At 39.2% G+C, this 17,803-nt stretch overlaps 2 protein-coding genes across 6 annotated transcripts in view; one reads left to right on the top strand and one right to left on the bottom strand.

Annotated features, from left to right (window-relative positions):
• The first annotated feature begins 1,558 nt into the window (after positions 1-1,558).
• On the top strand, positions 1,559-9,741 carry LOC114134102 (ankyrin repeat domain-containing protein 34B-like). 3 transcript variants are annotated; one of them, XM_028000406.1, is made up of 5 exons: positions 1,559-4,526; positions 5,120-5,332; positions 6,035-6,217; positions 6,333-6,549; positions 7,508-9,741. In XM_028000406.1, exons 2-5 carry the CDS (start codon positions 5,123-5,125, stop codon positions 8,212-8,214), a joined length of 1,317 nt encoding a protein of 438 aa, XP_027856207.1. In that variant the 5' UTR covers positions 1,559-4,526; positions 5,120-5,122; the 3' UTR covers positions 8,215-9,741. The 3 variants fall into 3 exon arrangements, with proteins under 3 accessions (XP_027856207.1, XP_027856208.1, XP_027856209.1); XM_028000407.1 differs by having other exon boundaries at positions 1,559-5,332; positions 7,511-9,741; XM_028000408.1 differs by lacking the exon at positions 1,559-4,526 and having other exon boundaries at positions 5,229-5,332; positions 6,039-6,217.
• LOC114134103 (single-stranded DNA-binding protein 3) overlaps positions 9,203-17,803 on the bottom strand; it is a 48,410-nt gene continuing 39,809 nt past the window's right edge. For 2 of the 3 annotated variants that reach the window (XM_028000412.1, XM_028000409.1), the window contains 9 exons: positions 17,705-17,766; positions 16,568-16,613; positions 15,894-15,929; positions 15,755-15,809; positions 15,449-15,519; positions 15,140-15,218; positions 15,012-15,040; positions 14,816-14,917; positions 9,203-11,897 (listed from right to left, as the gene is read on the bottom strand). In XM_028000412.1, coding sequence (XP_027856213.1) covers positions 11,868-11,897; positions 14,816-14,917; positions 15,012-15,040; positions 15,140-15,218; positions 15,449-15,519; positions 15,755-15,809; positions 15,894-15,929; positions 16,568-16,613; positions 17,705-17,766 — 510 coding nt within the window. In that variant the 3' untranslated portion in view covers positions 9,203-11,867. The remainder of the gene's footprint in view (positions 11,898-14,815; positions 14,918-15,011; positions 15,041-15,139; positions 15,219-15,448; positions 15,520-15,754; positions 15,810-15,893; positions 15,930-16,567; positions 16,614-17,704; positions 17,767-17,803) is intronic. The other variant, XM_028000410.1, reaches the window with a different exon arrangement.

The following is a 17,803-nucleotide window of genomic DNA, read 5'->3' as shown; positions in this document are numbered from 1 at the left end:
AAGGCTATGGCAGGCCGTAATAAGATATAATTCAAACCACCTGTCATGACGGTGGTCTTCCACCAGAAAAGGGCTTTAGATATATTATATAAAGATATATTTAGATATAGATATGAATATTTAGACGTGTCTATCTAAAGATTTAAGTACATGTCAATAAATAAAAACGAATAAAACAACTCCAAGTTTTAAAAATCTCAGCTTGATAAAAATGAAACTTTTTAGTGAAAAATAAATCCAGTCCAGATTTGACCAGTCCGAGAATCCTAGATTTTGAACTAAAGGTGATCAAATGCAGACCAGGTTCCTCCTCCAAAACCAGTGTATTAGCCCTTTAACTGTAAGTTACAAATGAGTTTCCAACTTCACTGTCATGATCCACGACTAATGACACAACATCATTTTCAAATAGCTTACTCTGTCCAAAACTACAGGTCAATAAAGAATGTATTGCAGTGCAAATGACAGACTTTGGTTTTAGTCAAGAGTTTGTGACTTTGCCCCCGGTTAGGTAATTAACACGTACAGCACGTAAAACTTTAATCAGTTTATTTAAAGACACATATTTTACAGAAATTGTTTTATTTCACAACATAAACTGCATCTTCATTCCTGCCATATGTATGAAATTATATATTGGATGGAGAAAATATATTTTTCTTTAGTTTCTTCTAAAATCACATTTTCTTTCCAGAAATATGCAGCTTGTGGAAACATGCTACACTATCTATCACACCTCCTGACATCGAGGCAAAAGTCCTATAGACGCACCGTAGAGCCATTAGCAAAACACATATTTAATGGAAGTGGGATGTCTGTGGCAACTCTAATGATAACTGCAAGTAATATTTCTAGAAATCCTACATAATGAAAGTGCTTATGCGACAGGGAAAAACTGAGTTATTGTCAAACAATTATATAGTAAAGTAGTTTGCCATACAGGTTTGAGAAGGGACTACGTTTTTACAGCTTCACAGTTTTAGCCTTTAAACCACATTTGTCAAACTCAAGGCCCGTGGGCCAAATCCGGCCCGCAGTAGGTTTTTATGTGGCCCTCAAGATTCTAGGCCAAACACTGAATGTGCTTAAATATTATGTTATCAACCAAATTAATTCAGTTTTTATCTGTTTACTGCCAAATTATATCAATCAGTCCCTCCAGTTTCTTCAGAATTATTGTGGAAATTCACAAAGTCAACAAATCCCAGCACTTTTCTCAGCTAATAGTTGGGAGTTTATTGTAGATTTTTCTCAAAAATGGTCAAAACCTTTCTTACTTGTACTAAACAGCTGCCTCAGCCTTAATTGATGTCAGATTATAGTCTATTATCAATACGAGTGATAAAAAGTCACATTTACCGTCATAAATAAGAGCAAATATTTCCAAATTACTACCACAAACACTTTTTATTGCAAAAAATCCCTCCCCCCCCCCAAAAAAAATCACAAAATCCTGGAGGGACTGAAAAGATATTCAATAATATTATTTAATTTGAAGAACTCATTGATATTTTATCAGTTTGTCAACAGGTTTTATCAACACATTCTGGCTCATGATCTTTATTGGGCCCAAAACAAAAATGAGTTTGACACCCCTGCTTTAAACCCTCTTAAGGCCAGAATTACATAAAGGCCACATCATGAAACTGTTGTAATTGTGAAATAACAAAAACAATGACGATGTGCTCCATCCTAGTTTATTACAGACAACTGTAACTTTCAGGATGAGGCAGTTATTCGGTATTATTGTGTTTCTTTGTGGGAAAAAAATGCTTAAAAGGCAGAACAAAAAAAAAGGCCAAAGCCTTTCCTTGCTGAAGGGATGGTGGTAAAAGAGTACAAGACTGTCTGAGCCACACTGATAAAACCAGTTGAACTGCAATCCTGTGTCCGTGACATATTTGTCTTGAGGACTAAAGCTGTGTGGTATGCTGTATAAATGCACATGGCTGTGTTTACATTATGGACTATGAGTTGTAGAAGGAAGTGCAGTGCAAACCTAGTCAGAGTTGGCTAGGATATAGATGCTGTAAATGTGATTTGCTGTGTTACACTACTCATAGGTTAGAAATGGGACTGTCTTATGGTTTAAGTTTTCTGTTTAAGTGCTCCCGAACAGCGACCAGTCAATCTTTGTTTACAGAGCATTTTTCAAGCAAGTAATGGGGAACGCAAAGTGCTTTACATAAGCTAGATACATAAGGCAGTATCTATGACCAAACAGGTATATATAAAAAAAGAAATAGTGAGTTCAACAAGGCTAAGTATGGATTTAAAAAAAATAAATGTACAAAGATGCATTGTTAACAGAGGTGAGGTTGGTGTGAAGGGGAAGGCTTTAGGAATAGATAACAAATAGTAAAAATATAGTTTCAAATGTCCTGATGAAAATTTGTAAAACTAAGATCACAAATAATAAATTAATTAATTCATGAATTTTAAAAAATGACATGGAAATAAACTAAAATAGGAGAAAAGTTAGTAAATCATGATAATGACACAAAATAAAGTAAATTTAAAAAATATATATAATCAGTATAAAGCCAAACAGTGCAAGGAAATTGCATTGATAATTAAATTTGGAATAAGTTATCATAATCACCTCAAACAAAACCCTAATCCACAAAGATCAGTCTCAAATTTGCTTTTTAAAACATCAATGGTCTCCCCTGGGAAAGAGTCTTCAGAAAGGCTTTTTGCCTTTTTGAGGAAAATTATGCATCACTGAGGATTTTTGTTCCTCCTAAGACCTTTAATGGCTTCAAAAGCTATTAGAAGCACCGAGAGTTGATTCTACGTTTAGAATCAATTCTTAAACGTAGAGCTAACTAGCAGTGAGGAGACCTGAGAATGAGAATGCTGCATAAGCTCTCTTTCTGGTCTCATAGTCGCTGTAGAAGGAGTCATATTCTTTTAGGAAAGCCAGGAAGTGCAGTATTGCAGTCATCTACTCTGCAGGTTGTGGTGGGGCTAATGGAGGTAGCAATAAACTCCATGGAGGTTAAATAAAAATAAAAATGCATAACATTATGCATGTTTTCTTTGTAAACATTCAGACCTACATCATCCTGTGTTGTGGACAGGTTAAAGTGAAATATTCTCTATTGTTCTTCAGTGAGAAAATCAGGTGTAGCAGCATTAAAGTGACAGCCAAGTAGAAGAATGTACTTCCACATCAAGGTAAACATTTACCTTAAAGTGCCTTTAGCTATCATGTGTTATGATTTGTTGCTATGTAAATGAACTAAATTGAACTAAAATAAAAACAGAAAGTAGGAAAAGAGGCTGTACAGTGAGGGCAGGTTTACAGCATAAAATACTACGGAGTTATTAGATCTCGGAAGCCATATTTATTTATTTATTTTTAAATCAGGGTTACAAGAGACAGTCATTTAAAAGAAATGGGAAAAACATAAAAATAACAGCAAGTGATGGTTATAGTCGTACAGATGCTGGGAAGAAGGATATAATGCTCCTTTGATGCAGCAGTCTGTCACTGATTGTTTCTGGAGAATAGCTTTAAGCTGATGGAATTCACAAGATTTGTCAGATATACTGATGTTGATGCTTTAAATACAACTGTGACTTCTGGAATGAGATTTCATAACATAGTATTTGCCCAATATCCACACATCAGTTGTCTGAGGAATTTTTCTGAATCCTGCAAGCCGCATTTATTAAAAAATGAACAGACACAAACCCCTGAAATATTCCACTCTTTGTTTTAGGAATCTAGAGTTTCACTTTCTCTAGAAAGTCCTTTTGACAACGTGAAAGCTGGATGAAATGTTTGAGCTCCAGCAGACATTTTTAAATCATCACAGTATGATGAATCTGCACATTTTAGTTTAAATCATAGACTTGTTTTTGTTTTTGCTGTTCCTCATTGTCAAACTCACAGCTGAAGGGTTTCTGTATCGTATGTTTTCGCCTATACATTATGTTGTTTTTAAGTTATTTAAGTGCCCAAAGGTCTGTATTATCATTATTATTATTATTATTATTATTATTATTGGTTTCTTGAATCATTGAAATCATTGAAATTGCTCAACTCTAAAGCAGCAGCAGACAGTTTTAATGAACTGCTGAGAGTTGAGGAGAGAGCCTGTGCACGTCAAGGGTCTTTATTTTGGTTTTTGTCTTTCCCTGCGTCTATTTGAACACAGACGGTGGTCAGAAGGCAGATGAGAGCCGTTCAAAGCTGACTCATATCAAAGGCCCTCTGGCTCTTTGTGATGCTGTGTTTGCAACAGGTGACATTTTGGGCTGGAAACTGTTTATGACTTTGAACGCCCGCCCTCAGCCGAACCTCTCCTGCGGGAACAGGAAAAAGGAGAGCAGGGATTATAGAGCAGGTGGGAGGGAGCTGGAGAGGGAAACTCATTTTTCCCTCTGCAGATCGCAGCGACGCGGCAGCATGAAGGTGCTCCTTCTAAAAACAAAGGCAAATGTTTCAGAGGATAAACGACGATTTTGGTGCGAAAATATTTCTTTCCTGCTGAATTGACAGCAAAAAGAACCATAAGGTAAGTGGTGTGCTTTTTGTTAATTTAATAAGCATCAACCAGTGTCTTTCTCCATCTTTGTTCTCAACTTATATTTTAATTCAGGAAGTTTTAGCAGGTGACGAAAAATATACAAAAAGACAACAAAAATACAATATATATAATATCCTTCCCAAATACCTTTTTTTTTGTCTCCTTTGACTGTAAAGACATCTTTGTGAAGACATTTAGATCTAGAAATTTACAGACTATAGCTAAAAGTCATGTTTATTGCTGGCCACTAACAAATATGAATGATTTCCACCGATTTAGATCAGAAGATTGGTCCAATGTGGAGCCAGAAGCTTGTTGATAAATTGCAAATAAAATTTTTTTTTTCCAAACATCTGTTTCTGTTGGTGGTGTTGCATGCATTTGTTTGACTAGGCAAAAAATTTACCATAAACTGAAACTTCTGTACGTAATTTGAGTTGGATCCTGCATTTTCAGACCAATTCCAATGGGATCATTGAAAGCACCAACACGATTACGACATTCACGTTGATGAAGAGTGTACGTAAACGTCTCACCGGGTCAGCAACTAAAATACAGCCAGACTTTGTTTTGCCTCTCAGGAAATGGATCCTCTGACAGATTCCAGGCCCCTCATCAGCGCAGCCTCCTGCGGGAAGCTTCGTCTGCTCCGCCTCCTCGTGGAAGGTGGAGCTCAGGTGAACGGGAGCAACCAGAGAGGAGAGACGCCCCTCCTGGCTGCTTGCAAGGCCCTGAGAGAAGAGCCAGTCGGGAAGGAGAGTGTGAAACTCCTGAATTTCCTGCTGCAGAATAAGGTCAAACTGTGGTGACAAATACTTCCCCTTTCATGAAAACACATGTGCAACAGCAGTGTAACAGTTTATGTCTTTCACAGACTAAGTATTTTTGGTCGAGTTTCTTGTGCAAATATCTTAGTACATTTGAAATAAGACAAAACTAACTTATAAGTAGCTTTTCAGCGTGACAAATGAGCTTGTTAAAATGAATAGTTCCTTAATATTGATGAAAGAGTGTTAGGTATAAGTGAAATAATCTCCCAGTGGAATATGGAAAAATATGTTGTTTCACTAGAAGATTATTTCACTTTCAACTTGTACTTTTTCCATCAATATTAAGGAATTCCAATATTATTGGAGGATTTAAAAAAAAAACAAAAAAAAGTACTAACTTATAAGTTAGTACTTTGCTTTTTATTTCAAGTGTACTAACATATTTGCACTAGAAAGTAGACAAAAAATACTTAAATAAGCCTTAGATTTATGTACTTCATCCACCTGCGTGTGTGTTGTTGAACATTTTGCCATTGTGGAACACAAAACCTCTCATCAAAAGTGCGTTATGAAACAGACACTTTGGTTGTGCATCTTCACTCAGGAGCCACAACACAAAACCAACAGACCCAGAGCAGTTTTTTTATGGTGGGAAGATGACGCAAACAGCATTTAGATCAGCTAAAGTTTGAATTTCAGAAATATTTAAACGTCACCTACAATCAGGCAGATCCCAACGCACAGGACCAGGAGGGTCGCACTGCTCTGATGTACGCCTGTATGCAGAGAGCGGGCGCTCTGGTGGCGTCCGCCCTGGTGGCTGCAGGAGCTGACCCGTGCATAGAGGACGGCTCTGGAGCCTCAGCTTTGGTCTACGCCATCAACGCACAGCACCAACCCACAGTGCAGGTTATAATCCTAACAAAAAAAATAGAGAAAAATCCTAAAAAGAGGATATAAGAAGCAAATGTAAAAGTACCACAAGAGCAGCCAGATGATTCGTGATGATTCATTTTTATTTCAGGTGCTAATAGATGCTTGCCGGGCCAAAGGTCGTGACATCATCATCATTGCTACGGAGACGGGCGCGAACAGAGGTCCAGTGACCAGGAGGTACCTGAACGTCCCCCCGTCTCCGGACTCCTCCCCCGTGTCCTGCATGTCCCCGTCCGACATCATCCTGAAGACGGGCTCGCCAAGCTCACCTGAGGGGGGAAACATCTTCAATTTCAGAGGAACAAGTGAGGATAAACAAAAACAACAAAAAAAAAACGATTTGACCTATCCTCTTGTCAGAAATTGGTTAAAATCATGAGAACTGGTTGTGTATCTTTAATAAACCAGAATATGAAGCATGATCCATGCATACAGTATAGCCGAGCATAATGTTAGTCTGCTTTACCTCTTCTAAAAGCACTTTTGATGCGAGTCTTGGATCATTATTTTGTTGAAACAGCCAAGTGTTTTCAAGTCTCAGTTAATCGGCCCTTATAGTAACCCTCAGATGAAAGGCTAGAACGAATGACACCTTTGCTCTAAACTTATCAGGGTTGGCAACTTTCCTTCTGCAGAAATCTAAAGTCATCTGGAGAAATGCTTTACAATCAGATGTAATAAAGACAGAACCAGCTAGCTGACGAGAAATGTTATTGGACAGGTCAAAACGACACTTTTAATTCCAAGAACACTGTACCCACTGTCAGGCATGGTGGTGGTAGCTTCATACTGCGGGGTTGTTTGGCTGGTAAAGGTGAACTAGCTCACAATTATTTAATCTAAAATCTACAGCCAGAAGAGGAGAACTTTGGTATAATCAATGATCCCAGCCTCACATCAACACTGGGTTGGGAACGGCTAACGTTTAGCAAATGCCCTCTGAAGAAAGTTTCCTTTTAAATTTCTCTGTCTACAAAATTCTTAGCCAGGAAGTTTCAAATTGTTACTGTACTCAGTGTTAGTTCAGTCTAATTCCAGGAGGACTGAGTAATTTCCAAGCTGCAAAGTAGAAATGTCTCTCGGATGTGAATTTCTAGCATTGAAATCTTGCAAGTAACTACATCAACTAAACGATATTGTGTTTAGCCAGATTGTTCCTGTTAAAAAAAAGAGTATTATTTTGGAAGCGTAGAAATAGTCTCATTTAGTAATGATTCCGACTCAGGCTTTTCAGGTTGTGTAAACCATTTCGTTTATGTCCAGCAGGCAAACATGGAAGCTGCAGCAGACGCTCGTCATTTGAGCTGAGCCAGTCGAGTCCGTGCAGCGGTCCGGCTTCCAGACAGAGGGTGTCATCTGAACCGTGGTTGGCCATTAACAACCTGGACTCCCTGAAGAGGGCTTACGAGCAGGGAATGAGGGAGAGGAACCTCAAGGAGGAAGGAGGTGGAGATGCGGACGTAGATGAGGGGATGCATTTCCAGAGGAAGGACGACGTGGCGCACAGACTGGATGCTGGGTTTACCGGGGACGTTCATAAATGCTGGAGTGAGGACTCGCTTTCAACCAAGTCAGACGGCGGTGTCCCCAAGAGGATTCCGTCACCAGGAGGGTCAGACATAAAGCTTTCAGCCTGCTCGTCCCCTCGCTTTTATCTCCGCAGGAACACCCTCCCCTCTGTCACGGCGGTCAACCCTCCGCTTCACCTCCCGCCCTTAACGACGCAACCAGACTCTCACCTGCAGGTGCCAGCTAAGGTTTTACCTGCAGGAAGCAGACACGTGTTGTTTCAGCCACGCCCACCCTGCTCCTGTCCCCCATCCTCAGCATCTGCCAGAGCAGCCCTGCTCCCTCTGCTCCCCCAGGCCTCCTCCCTGTTCGCCCCTGCTGGCTTCAGTCACAGGGAGAGGAGCAGGAGGTCACTGCGTCGTCACTCGGCGCAGTTAGAACAAAATAATTTGGACTTCTGAAACTGTGAAGCGATTAATAGGTCTGCGGTCTGGTTTTATTTTATTGTTAAATAAGTGTCGAGTCCAGCCACATCTGCAGCTTTCTGCCTTATTTTGTATCAACTAGTTGGTTCTTGATCTGCATAAATGACACTGTCAGTTTTTTAGATGCAAAACTAACAGCTAAAGCAAAACCAGCTAACATCTTTTCACTCAGTTTGTGTGTTTGAATGTCTTTTTGGAGCCTAATGGAAAATAAATATTTGAGAAGAAAAATGTTTGGGGTTCAAATCTAGAAGGAACACAGGAGCTCGTGTTCATGGCAAAAGGAGTGAAGTCATTTTATTTCTTTTTAATATGTATCTACAACAAGGGGGACACAGGCAAAAACGACCGACAAGTTGATGGAAATTAAAACAAAACAATCAAATAAAGAACATTAATCAGCATCGATGTAGATTTCCAACCTTTTTTTTTTTGTCTAAAGTAACTTTACAATATAAAGAAACATACGAAGGAACCTCTTTTTTTTTAACTACACAAGACATTTAGGATCTGAAACTACCCTAACATGATATACAAAGCAACTTCCTGCCTCATATTCAATACTGCTTTGTCATCAGGAGGAAATAATGAGGAACCGAACAGAAAAAAAAAAAATAATCTTTACTCCCAATTCTGCCCAAAAGTCCTCTCTTAACCTTCCCCATTCCTTAATGTTACAGTATTATACATCAGCACGATAGAAATACAGTAATGATCAACATTGTGACGGCTTTGCTTACAGGACAGAAAGAGAAGTCGGACTGCATTTTATACAACAGTATTAAAGTACAACGCATGTTGATGCACTTTCTCTACCTCATCTTAGCAACAAATATGTCCATGTGGCTTTTTCTCTCCTTCTTTCCTCTTACTTCCACAAACGTTTCTCTTGCCTGGTTTTAAATAGATTAGAAAATCCTTCATAGTATAGTAAAGTACGTACTCTGATCTCCGGTGTGCTGGACTGAGAGCCAGTGTCCTGTGTGCCCTGCTTTGTTTTTTTTTTTGTTTGTTTGTGTTTTTTGTTGTTGTTGTCGTCAAGTCAAAAGAAGCTGAGCTGCAGTGCATCCGAGACCAAGTGTCATTTGCTTTTGCACCCGGTCTTTGAAAATTCTGCCAAAAAATTGCAAAACAAAAAGAAGAAGAAGAAAAAAATTCCTACTTTGTATTTTTCTTTGTCGCCTCAAAGGCACCATGTTTAAAACATGTGTCGATGAGTTATCCCAGAACTAACTACAGGTAATTTTCCTCCTTTTGTCCAGTTGCAGCACCGAGAGACCCCCCCAACCCCCACGTAATATGGGTTGTGAGGTGAAATAGCATAATCGTCTATAGCAGCTCCGGTTTTTTAAGTTTCATATCATTTCTGGTTAAAAGTACACACAGTTTGCCTGAATCAGCACGCTACTGATCAACTGTTCAGTTGTGATTTGAAATATCAAAACATGTCAATGATATCAAAATGCATTTTACAGTATTTACAAAAAGGAAAAAAAAAAACAACAGAACAAATCAAAAAACATGGAGAGTTGTACAAAACAATCCAGAAATGATGGAGGGGGGAAAAAAGTGGTGTTTGTGTGAGAATCCCAGCCTGATGGAGAGATGAGAATAAAGAGAGAAGGACGGAGGAGGAGGAGGAAGAGGAGGGATATCGCTCTTTTAGTCAACGGAGCAGAGATTTGCGGCTCCCAGACCTTCCTTTCGGCAAATCAAGCTCCAAAACAGCACAGGCAGACGAAAAAGATCGCAAAGTTTGCAGAGGACGGTGGGGTGGAGTGGACAGAACCTTTCGGGCTCAGATGGAGGACTCTGCTGAGTGCATCTGCAGATTTAAACAGTTGCTACCAATTCTGCAATCAACGACAAAAACAGGGATGACACTTAAAAAAAAGAAAAGGATTTATAAACAAATTAAAAGTACATAAATAAATAGAGCTGTGCATCATTATTATTATTATTTTTTTACTGCAGCAAAGTTACAAAAGCAGGAGGCAGAGCTGCTGGTGAGCAAGGGAGTAAAAAGGTCTGGATGTTTTCAAAATGCTCAATAGGTACCGTAATGGATGAAATAAAATCCCACCAGCAGGGGGCAGTGTGCTCACAGAAAGCCATGTGATGCGCAGCAAATTACAGGTGCTTCTCAGTGAGTCTGAATATCAAAACATTTATTTCAGTGTTTAAATTCAAAATGTGAAACTGACAGAGTGATATATTTATCCAGCTGATCAAGGTCAACAGCCAATAGAAAATCTGAAATGCAGCTTCAGCTAAGATGTGACCTCTGACCTGACAGTGATGAAACACTCTGCTCTAAGCATGTTAATGGAAAACTGGGTGGAAGAAGAAAAATGTGCTATTGTATGATTACATGCACCAACACGGAGTACAGCTGTCACATTCCTTAAGCCGACACAAAGTCAGACTGTACTGTTGTTCAGCAGCACAGTTTTTTTGTTTCGGTGCAGTCTGAGCTTGATTAGCTGGTAAACTTGCATGACTTAAACCCCCGCAGAGAATCTACTGATGCAGAAATTAATGCAAAAGTGTCCCGGATCAAGAACTGAGTGCATATAATGAGTTTACATGCTTTTCAGTAACTTTTTTTTTTGATGGTTTTCATTAAAATTTTGTTGGAAACCGCATTTTGCATTTTCATCAGCCGTCAGCTATAATCACTTACTTAAATATACACTTACAACATTCAACTCTGGTTAATTTAACATTTTGAATTGAATTTCTGACACGAATTAACTTTGCAAAGATATTCTAAATGAGAGGAATCTGTATCTGAGACTCGTGTGTGTGTGTGTGTGTGTGCGTGCGCGCATGTGCTGTCTTCATTTAAACAGTGTGCCCCTAAAAACAAACAAAAAAAAACAACCTTAATCTTAAAATGATAGCAATATCATAATAATAATACAATTAAAATAAAAACATCAATGATACATTACATACACAAAAGAATTTTGGAAAAACATGTTCACTGATCATCACAACAACTCTGTTACAAATGTACACATACAGAAAAAAAACAAACAATGTTGTAGGGACATCGAGGGCCCTCCATGGAATCTGTTGGGAGCAAAAACAAAAACCAATAAAGATGAGAAAAAAAAATAAAAATCCTGGTTGATGAGATTCCCAGCAGCTGCAAAGAGAGTCCATGAGGGACGGCGGCGCTCTCCGGTCTCCTCCATCCACTCGCTCATTGTCTAGACCCCGAGAGAAAGCCGGGGAGGCTGGGGCCGGAGTCTGAGAGGAGGCCCTTCCTGTTGCCCTGCGACTGCTTCCTGTTCACGCCGGCAGCCATTTTGCACGCTCCGGGAGGACCCGCCTTAATTAGAGTCCCAGCATGCTCGAGGGCGCTCCCAGAAGGCTGCGTGGCCACACCAGTTCCCGAAGGGAAGAGAGGAAAGACGGAGGGCGGGTTGGGGCGGTGGAGGATGGCCGCCGTCGGGCGGAGGGGGGCAAGAGAGAAAAGGTGTGTGTGTGATGAGAGGAGGCGGGTCAGTCCAAGGGTCAAGTTAGGATTGAAGAAAATGATAAAAAAATAAAAATTAAAAAAATCAGGTGCAAAGTCACAAAAAATTGGGGGAGAAAGATTAAAAAGAAAAAAAAAAAGAAAATCACACACTCATCGTCATGTTGGGTGAATACTGAAAAGAGAGAGAGGGGACGGGGGGAGGAGGAGGGCAGAAATGAGTGGAGATATCACTGACAACGATTAAACACTAGAGGGCGCTCAGACCCAGGCCTGCAGAGCCACAGGAAGCGCAGACTTGAGGTCTGAGTCAGGCTGCTTATACAACAGACTCCATCAGTCAGCTCTGTCATGTTCCTGTTGTCTTCAACAAACAGGAAGGGAGGTCAAACTGCTTTCAGAGATAAAGCACGCTTTACCACGGCGCTCTCAGGTCAGGGTTCCAAAACGGCTTCCTTTTCAATTTTCCAGACTCAAATTTACAAAACAGTTAGTTTTCAGACCATTCTGGATATTTGAGCACCAGATGTTTAACCATTTGGATTTTAGTTCCTGAATTTCCCACAAATCTACTGAAGTTGGCCTCTACTCGGATAGTGAGATAAATAGGCACTTTTTGTCCTCCCTACTTTTTCAGATGTTCATTTCTAACAAATTGGTATTCGCTAAAGATAGGGCCAGTGGAAAAGGGGCAATAGATTCTATAAAGCACCTCTTTATAATATCTGATACCTTTATTCTGTTTCTAAAACAGAAAAAAGGCCAATGGGTCCTTTTATAACAGCACTAGCTACAATTCACTAGCTGCAATTCCTGTTAGGCTACAATATTTATTAGATTGCCAATATTATAGTTGTTGAGCTGGATGGACAACTTCTGTCTTTCATATTCGTAGATGCAAGAGAAGATGACGTTAAAACTAAAAGCAGAGTGATGTGATATTGAAAAATAAAAAAAAAGAAAATGTGGGTTAATCTGAGTCAATATCGTCACAACAGTAACATATTTTTCTAATATCGCAAAGCAATAAATCCTGTTTGACGTTGAAACCAGACCTGATTTAAGAACCAGGTGTCCTGCTTAAAACCCTAATTTAAGTTGCTCTAATCTCCAAATTGCCCCTTCTTAAAATTGCTAATAAATGTGTTGGTCTTTCAGTAACTCTGAACCTAATCAGAATGCTTGAATTTAAAAAAAGTGTCAAATAAAACATGAAACATATTATTTTGTCATAAATTAAGGTGGAAAGCACAATTTTAAGGAAATCACCATTTAACTATCACTTAAACAAATAAGGAAGAAAATTTTCAATCTCAAACATTTTGACATATTCTGCTTTTTTTTTTCCTTGTCATTTCAGACCTGAAAAATGACAAAAGCAAATTCCAGACAAGCCTGGGAGGAACCCTGACACAGGAACCCTGCTCGACCTGCAGAGCAGATGCGGAGAACAACTTGGTTGCTCCAATAATGAATCAGATGTGTTTTGTTTTTAGTTGACAGCAGCTGCAGCCTTTTATCAGAGCTTGTTGCCATCCTGTGAACCCCGTGGCTCTGCAGGCTGAGGGTAAGAGAGCATCACAAATTTTACACAACGCAGGGAACCAAACCCATCACCTCCCACCCGTTACGGCAATTTAACCAGACCCAACATGTTTGCTTTGAGAGTTTCAGATACAGATCAATCAATCAGCTATAATCACATCACTGATACAGAGGGTACAGAATGAAGCTTTAAGAGATTAGTAAGCGGCTACAATGCAAGCAGAACACAAGCTGTTATAAAGAGTACACGTGGGTAAAAGTGAGTTTCTTTGTCGCTAAAAACTAAATTTAGAGTGCTGTGTCCCAACATGTAAAGTTCAGATTAAAAAGAAGCCTAAATTCAGAAAATATTTGAGATTTACAAAGAGATTGCTTGTAAAATAAGTCTATTTTGGATCTTGAGGCCCAGATATCCAACAGCCATGTTTGAGTTTGATACGCAGGAACCAAAAATCTCACAATTAAGAGTAATTTTTGACAGTAGGTATGGATTCCTTTTCGTGTTCAGATCTCAATATTCGCTCGTCGTGGACTGAGTGTTAACAACTTAGGGCTTTTGATGATTCATTTAAATGGAACAAACATTTTAAATATTTTTTTAAAACTAAAGTTATTTAACTTCACTCATCCCCACCAAGCTGGAGAGAATCAGCACCATCTGTAGTCCTCAACAGGGCTATGAAAGACTAAGGTGTTCGGTCATAATGACAAAAAAAGTTCAGAAAAATCTGAAGAAAGAAGGCGAGGCTGTGAAATATAATAGTGCAAATGTTAAGCACGGTGTTGACAGCGTTATGCTGAGGGGCTGAACCTATCAGTTCCAAGTTTCTGGAATGAGGAAGACTTCAACTTAACAAAAAGAATATACAGTGGTCTCCTAGTATTTGCAGGAATTGGGGTTCACAACCGCCAGGGAATAACTAAAAACCATTGATACTTGAAACTCCCTTTATAAACACTTTTAATGGCATATTTTAATAATTCAAACACAAAGTTAAAATATGTATTAGTGCTACCACAGAAACCAGTATCTACAGTCTTCCTCATCTGCTCTTGGGGGTTCAACCAATCAGCACCAAGGTAAACGATTGGTACTCCTGGATTGGTTGATTTAATTCTAGTTTCTAATTTGTGTTTTAAAATTCACTGAAGCTGTTTTATAATTCATTCCACTCTAAAAAAGAACAGTCCAAATGAATCTTTAAAGTAAATACGGCCTCATGCCAATGGCCGTTTTAAAATGTCCCAAAAGGGTTTGATTCAACTTTGATTTGATTTACCTTGTTGGTTTGAACTGCAGAAAACATAGATTGCATAAAAATAGAAACAAAGGAAAAGTACAATCTGCAAAACTGAGATTTCAATTAAAAAATGTAAAGTTTCACTTAAGTAAATTACTATAACAGGGACATATTAGCACTTTATTTCACTCCTAAATTTCAATCATCCAAACCCTCTGCTTGCATTCTTCCACTGGTTTATGTCAGGAATGAGAGGACAAACCGTTAAAGGGTGTGAAATGTCGCCAACACACTCCACTCCACTTACACTTTCGCTTTGGAATGGGTTCAAAAAGTTGCCGCCCATTTCGCCGTCGTCCCGCGGCGTTCCGGGAGGATTGTTCATACCTCCCATATTGTTAGGAGAGCTCTGATGGGAGAGAGGGTCGAACAGTAATAATACAAGATCTGACTGAAGCGCCGCTGGAGCAAAGAGGAAATGCTTAAAGAAGATGTTTACTCACCTTTGGCAACCCATCCATATCCCCAGACCCTGAGGATGTAAAGCACAGATTTGAGTACTTGCAGAAAGAAAGAAAGGAAAAAAAAAAACGTTATGAGAGTCGCTAAGTCCCACTGTGTCTCAACCCACCTAGTGATCCATTCATGTGATGTGGCTCCATGGCTCCCATAGCTCCCATTGGCCCATCAGGCCCCGGTCCCATAGGGAACTGATGAGAGGGAATTATGAATGACTGAGATCATTTTTCTCTCTGCGGACTCGTAGATATAATTGTAATCTTTGGAGGCAAAGCTGAAGTGATTTAATTCAGACTCCCCGGGTTAATCCTAGTGTGTCTCCTGATGTTAAACAACACTAATACAGTTAGAGCAACTTCATGGAGCAACATTTACACTTTCATCTTTGCTGCAAATAATTGATTCTGCAACAAAAACTCACATTGGGTCTGTTGCCTCCAGGTCCGATAGGATTCATCATTGTGTAGATGTTTTCACTGGAGTTGGTTGAATCTAGGACAAATAACGCAACTACATTAATGATAAGTTATTTAAATGATGATGTCACACAAAAAATAATAATAATAAAGGATTTAAGAACAACATAAAGACAATGTAAGACGAGGAAAATGAGAAACGAACAATAGCAATTGGTGGCGAGCAGAGGAAATGAAGATTGTTTAGTGAGGAAGTGAATTGAGAGAGATAGATGAGTGTTTGTGACAGGGGACATATTTGGGTGACGCACCACCTGGGCTGGGCATGATGGGAGTTCCAGGCGGACCGCCTCCACCCGGTGGACCCTGGAAAACAAAATTAAAGGTTTACAAATCACATAAATAGAAGACATGTCTTAATAAAGTGGCTTTATTTACAGTTTGACTCACCACATAGTTTCCTGGTGATGATGAGGAGTAAGCTATCTGCAGAGGGAACAGTGGTTAGAACCAACTTACAGTAAAAATCTGTAGTGTGTATTTGTATTGAGCCTACTTTTCTCTGATAATTAAACCCTTTGAAATTATGCGAGTTTGGCTCTCTGCAAAACTGAATTACATTCAAAGCTTTGCATGAAGCGTAATGAAGCACGGTGGTGGCTGCATGGTCAGAGTTAAGTTAACTGCAGGGCAAAGCTGGAAGAAAAACTTGTTCTATGCTCTCAAAGACTTGAGGCTGGAGGAGAGGAGGATTAGGTTCGAGCAGGACAGCACCCTCAAACATATGGTCAGAGTCTCATGAAATTGTTCAAACTGAAGCACAGAATGGCCTAGTCAAAGACCAGACATTATTTCAAATGAAAATCTGTGAAAAGACTTAAAAATAGCTGAATTGTGACTGAACTGGGAACATTTGGAAAGAAAAATCTTCTTTTAGCTAAAATGCCAACTTTGTGTTGCTCTTTCAAATTAAATCCTCAAAAATACTCTGTACTCATGGTGACAAGCAACAAAATTTTGATACACCTGCTTAGAAATGACTATTTAGAATCCAGAGTATAATATGTTCACCGATCGCCTGCTATGTTCGTGTTCAGTGGGTTCATGCAAAGACTCGGACTCACTGAGTTAGCATTAGGTCCTGGCCATGGCCCCCTTCCTGCAGGACCCCTGAGGAAAAGATGGGGCAGGACAACAAACAAAAAGAGGAAAATGTGTAGAAAAATTTGGTCAGAAGGAGAAAACCCCTGAGATGAGACTTCCCAACAATGAAAGACTAACTAGAAGAAAACATGCAACTGTTACTGCATTAAGAAAAATCATAATCTGCCACCAATGTCTTTCAAACCTGACAACATCAACAGACACACAGAGCTTAAGAAACTCACCATATATAGTCTATACTGTCTTAGACAAAACAAGCTCTAATCCATTTTTATGCAACGATAAAGGGTAATAGGATATATATATAAAAAATATATATTATGGACCCAAAAGCAGTTTATGTTTTAAAATAAATTAACCAACCATTTCAGATTTCCAACTTGCTCAAATATTCTAGCTTCAAAGTCAATAAGCTTATTGTGTCCAAATGTTCAGATGAGAAAAGCAAAATCTAGGTTTCAAGATGAATTGTGTTTTAGTTTGCGGTTGAACCATGACATTCCTCTGACGATCTGAAAACCTGGAAAACTCTACAGGAATTCATACTGAAGGAAAGAGCGGCTGATGATATGTTGGTTGTTTGTGTAACTCATGAAGTGTCTGTACATGCAGATTAATAATCCTACTTCTGTTAACAGTTATTTTCATTGGAGTCATATCGCCATTTAGGAGTATTTGTACGCTCAGTTTAGAATATGTAGAACTATTCTTGATCTAAATTATGCAATTTATTACTTTATTTGTAACTTACTTATGTTTGTGACCTGGATTTCCTCCAATAGGGATCAATGCAGGACCGTCCTCTCGTATTTGAACAACTTTGTAAATGCAGGTTGTGCCAACTGCAAACTGGCAGTTTATTTATTCTTTATGAAACGGCCAATGTGGTGTGAATGATCCATTTCAAAAAAGTAACCCAAAGAGTAGGTGAAATTAGCAAAAAATTGTAGCAACTTTCTTTCAGCTGTTGAACTGCAGTGGCAGCAACAGGTGGAGGAGGGGAGGCACTGCTTTTCTACTGCTACTCAAAGGAGGAGAAGAGCAACTACAGGCTGACTAAGGTACCTTTGAATTAATGAGTATTTCACCGGACTTACATATTCATTCCTGGCATGGGACCCCCCATGGAGTTGGGAGGAGGCCTCATGCCTCCGTAGTTCTAAGAAAAGGGACATAAAAAAAATGTGAGAAAACTC

The sequence above is a fragment of the Xiphophorus couchianus genome, chromosome 19, assembly GCF_001444195.1.
Source record: "Xiphophorus couchianus chromosome 19, X_couchianus-1.0, whole genome shotgun sequence".
NCBI classification, from domain to species: Eukaryota; Metazoa; Chordata; class Actinopteri; order Cyprinodontiformes; family Poeciliidae; genus Xiphophorus; species Xiphophorus couchianus.
This window is presented reverse-complemented; position numbering and strand designations above follow the sequence as displayed.

Coding starts and splice junctions, on each gene's coding strand:
- LOC114134102 (XM_028000406.1), top strand. CDS start 5,123: ATGGATCCTCTGACAGATTCCAGGCCCCTCATCAGCGCAGCCTCCTGC. Junction 5,333..6,034: donor ATTTCCTGCTGCAGAATAAG/GTCAAACTGTGG, acceptor ACCTACAATCAG/GCAGATCCCAACGCACAGGA. Junction 6,218..6,332: donor AGCACCAACCCACAGTGCAG/GTTATAATCCTA, acceptor TTTTTATTTCAG/GTGCTAATAGATGCTTGCCG.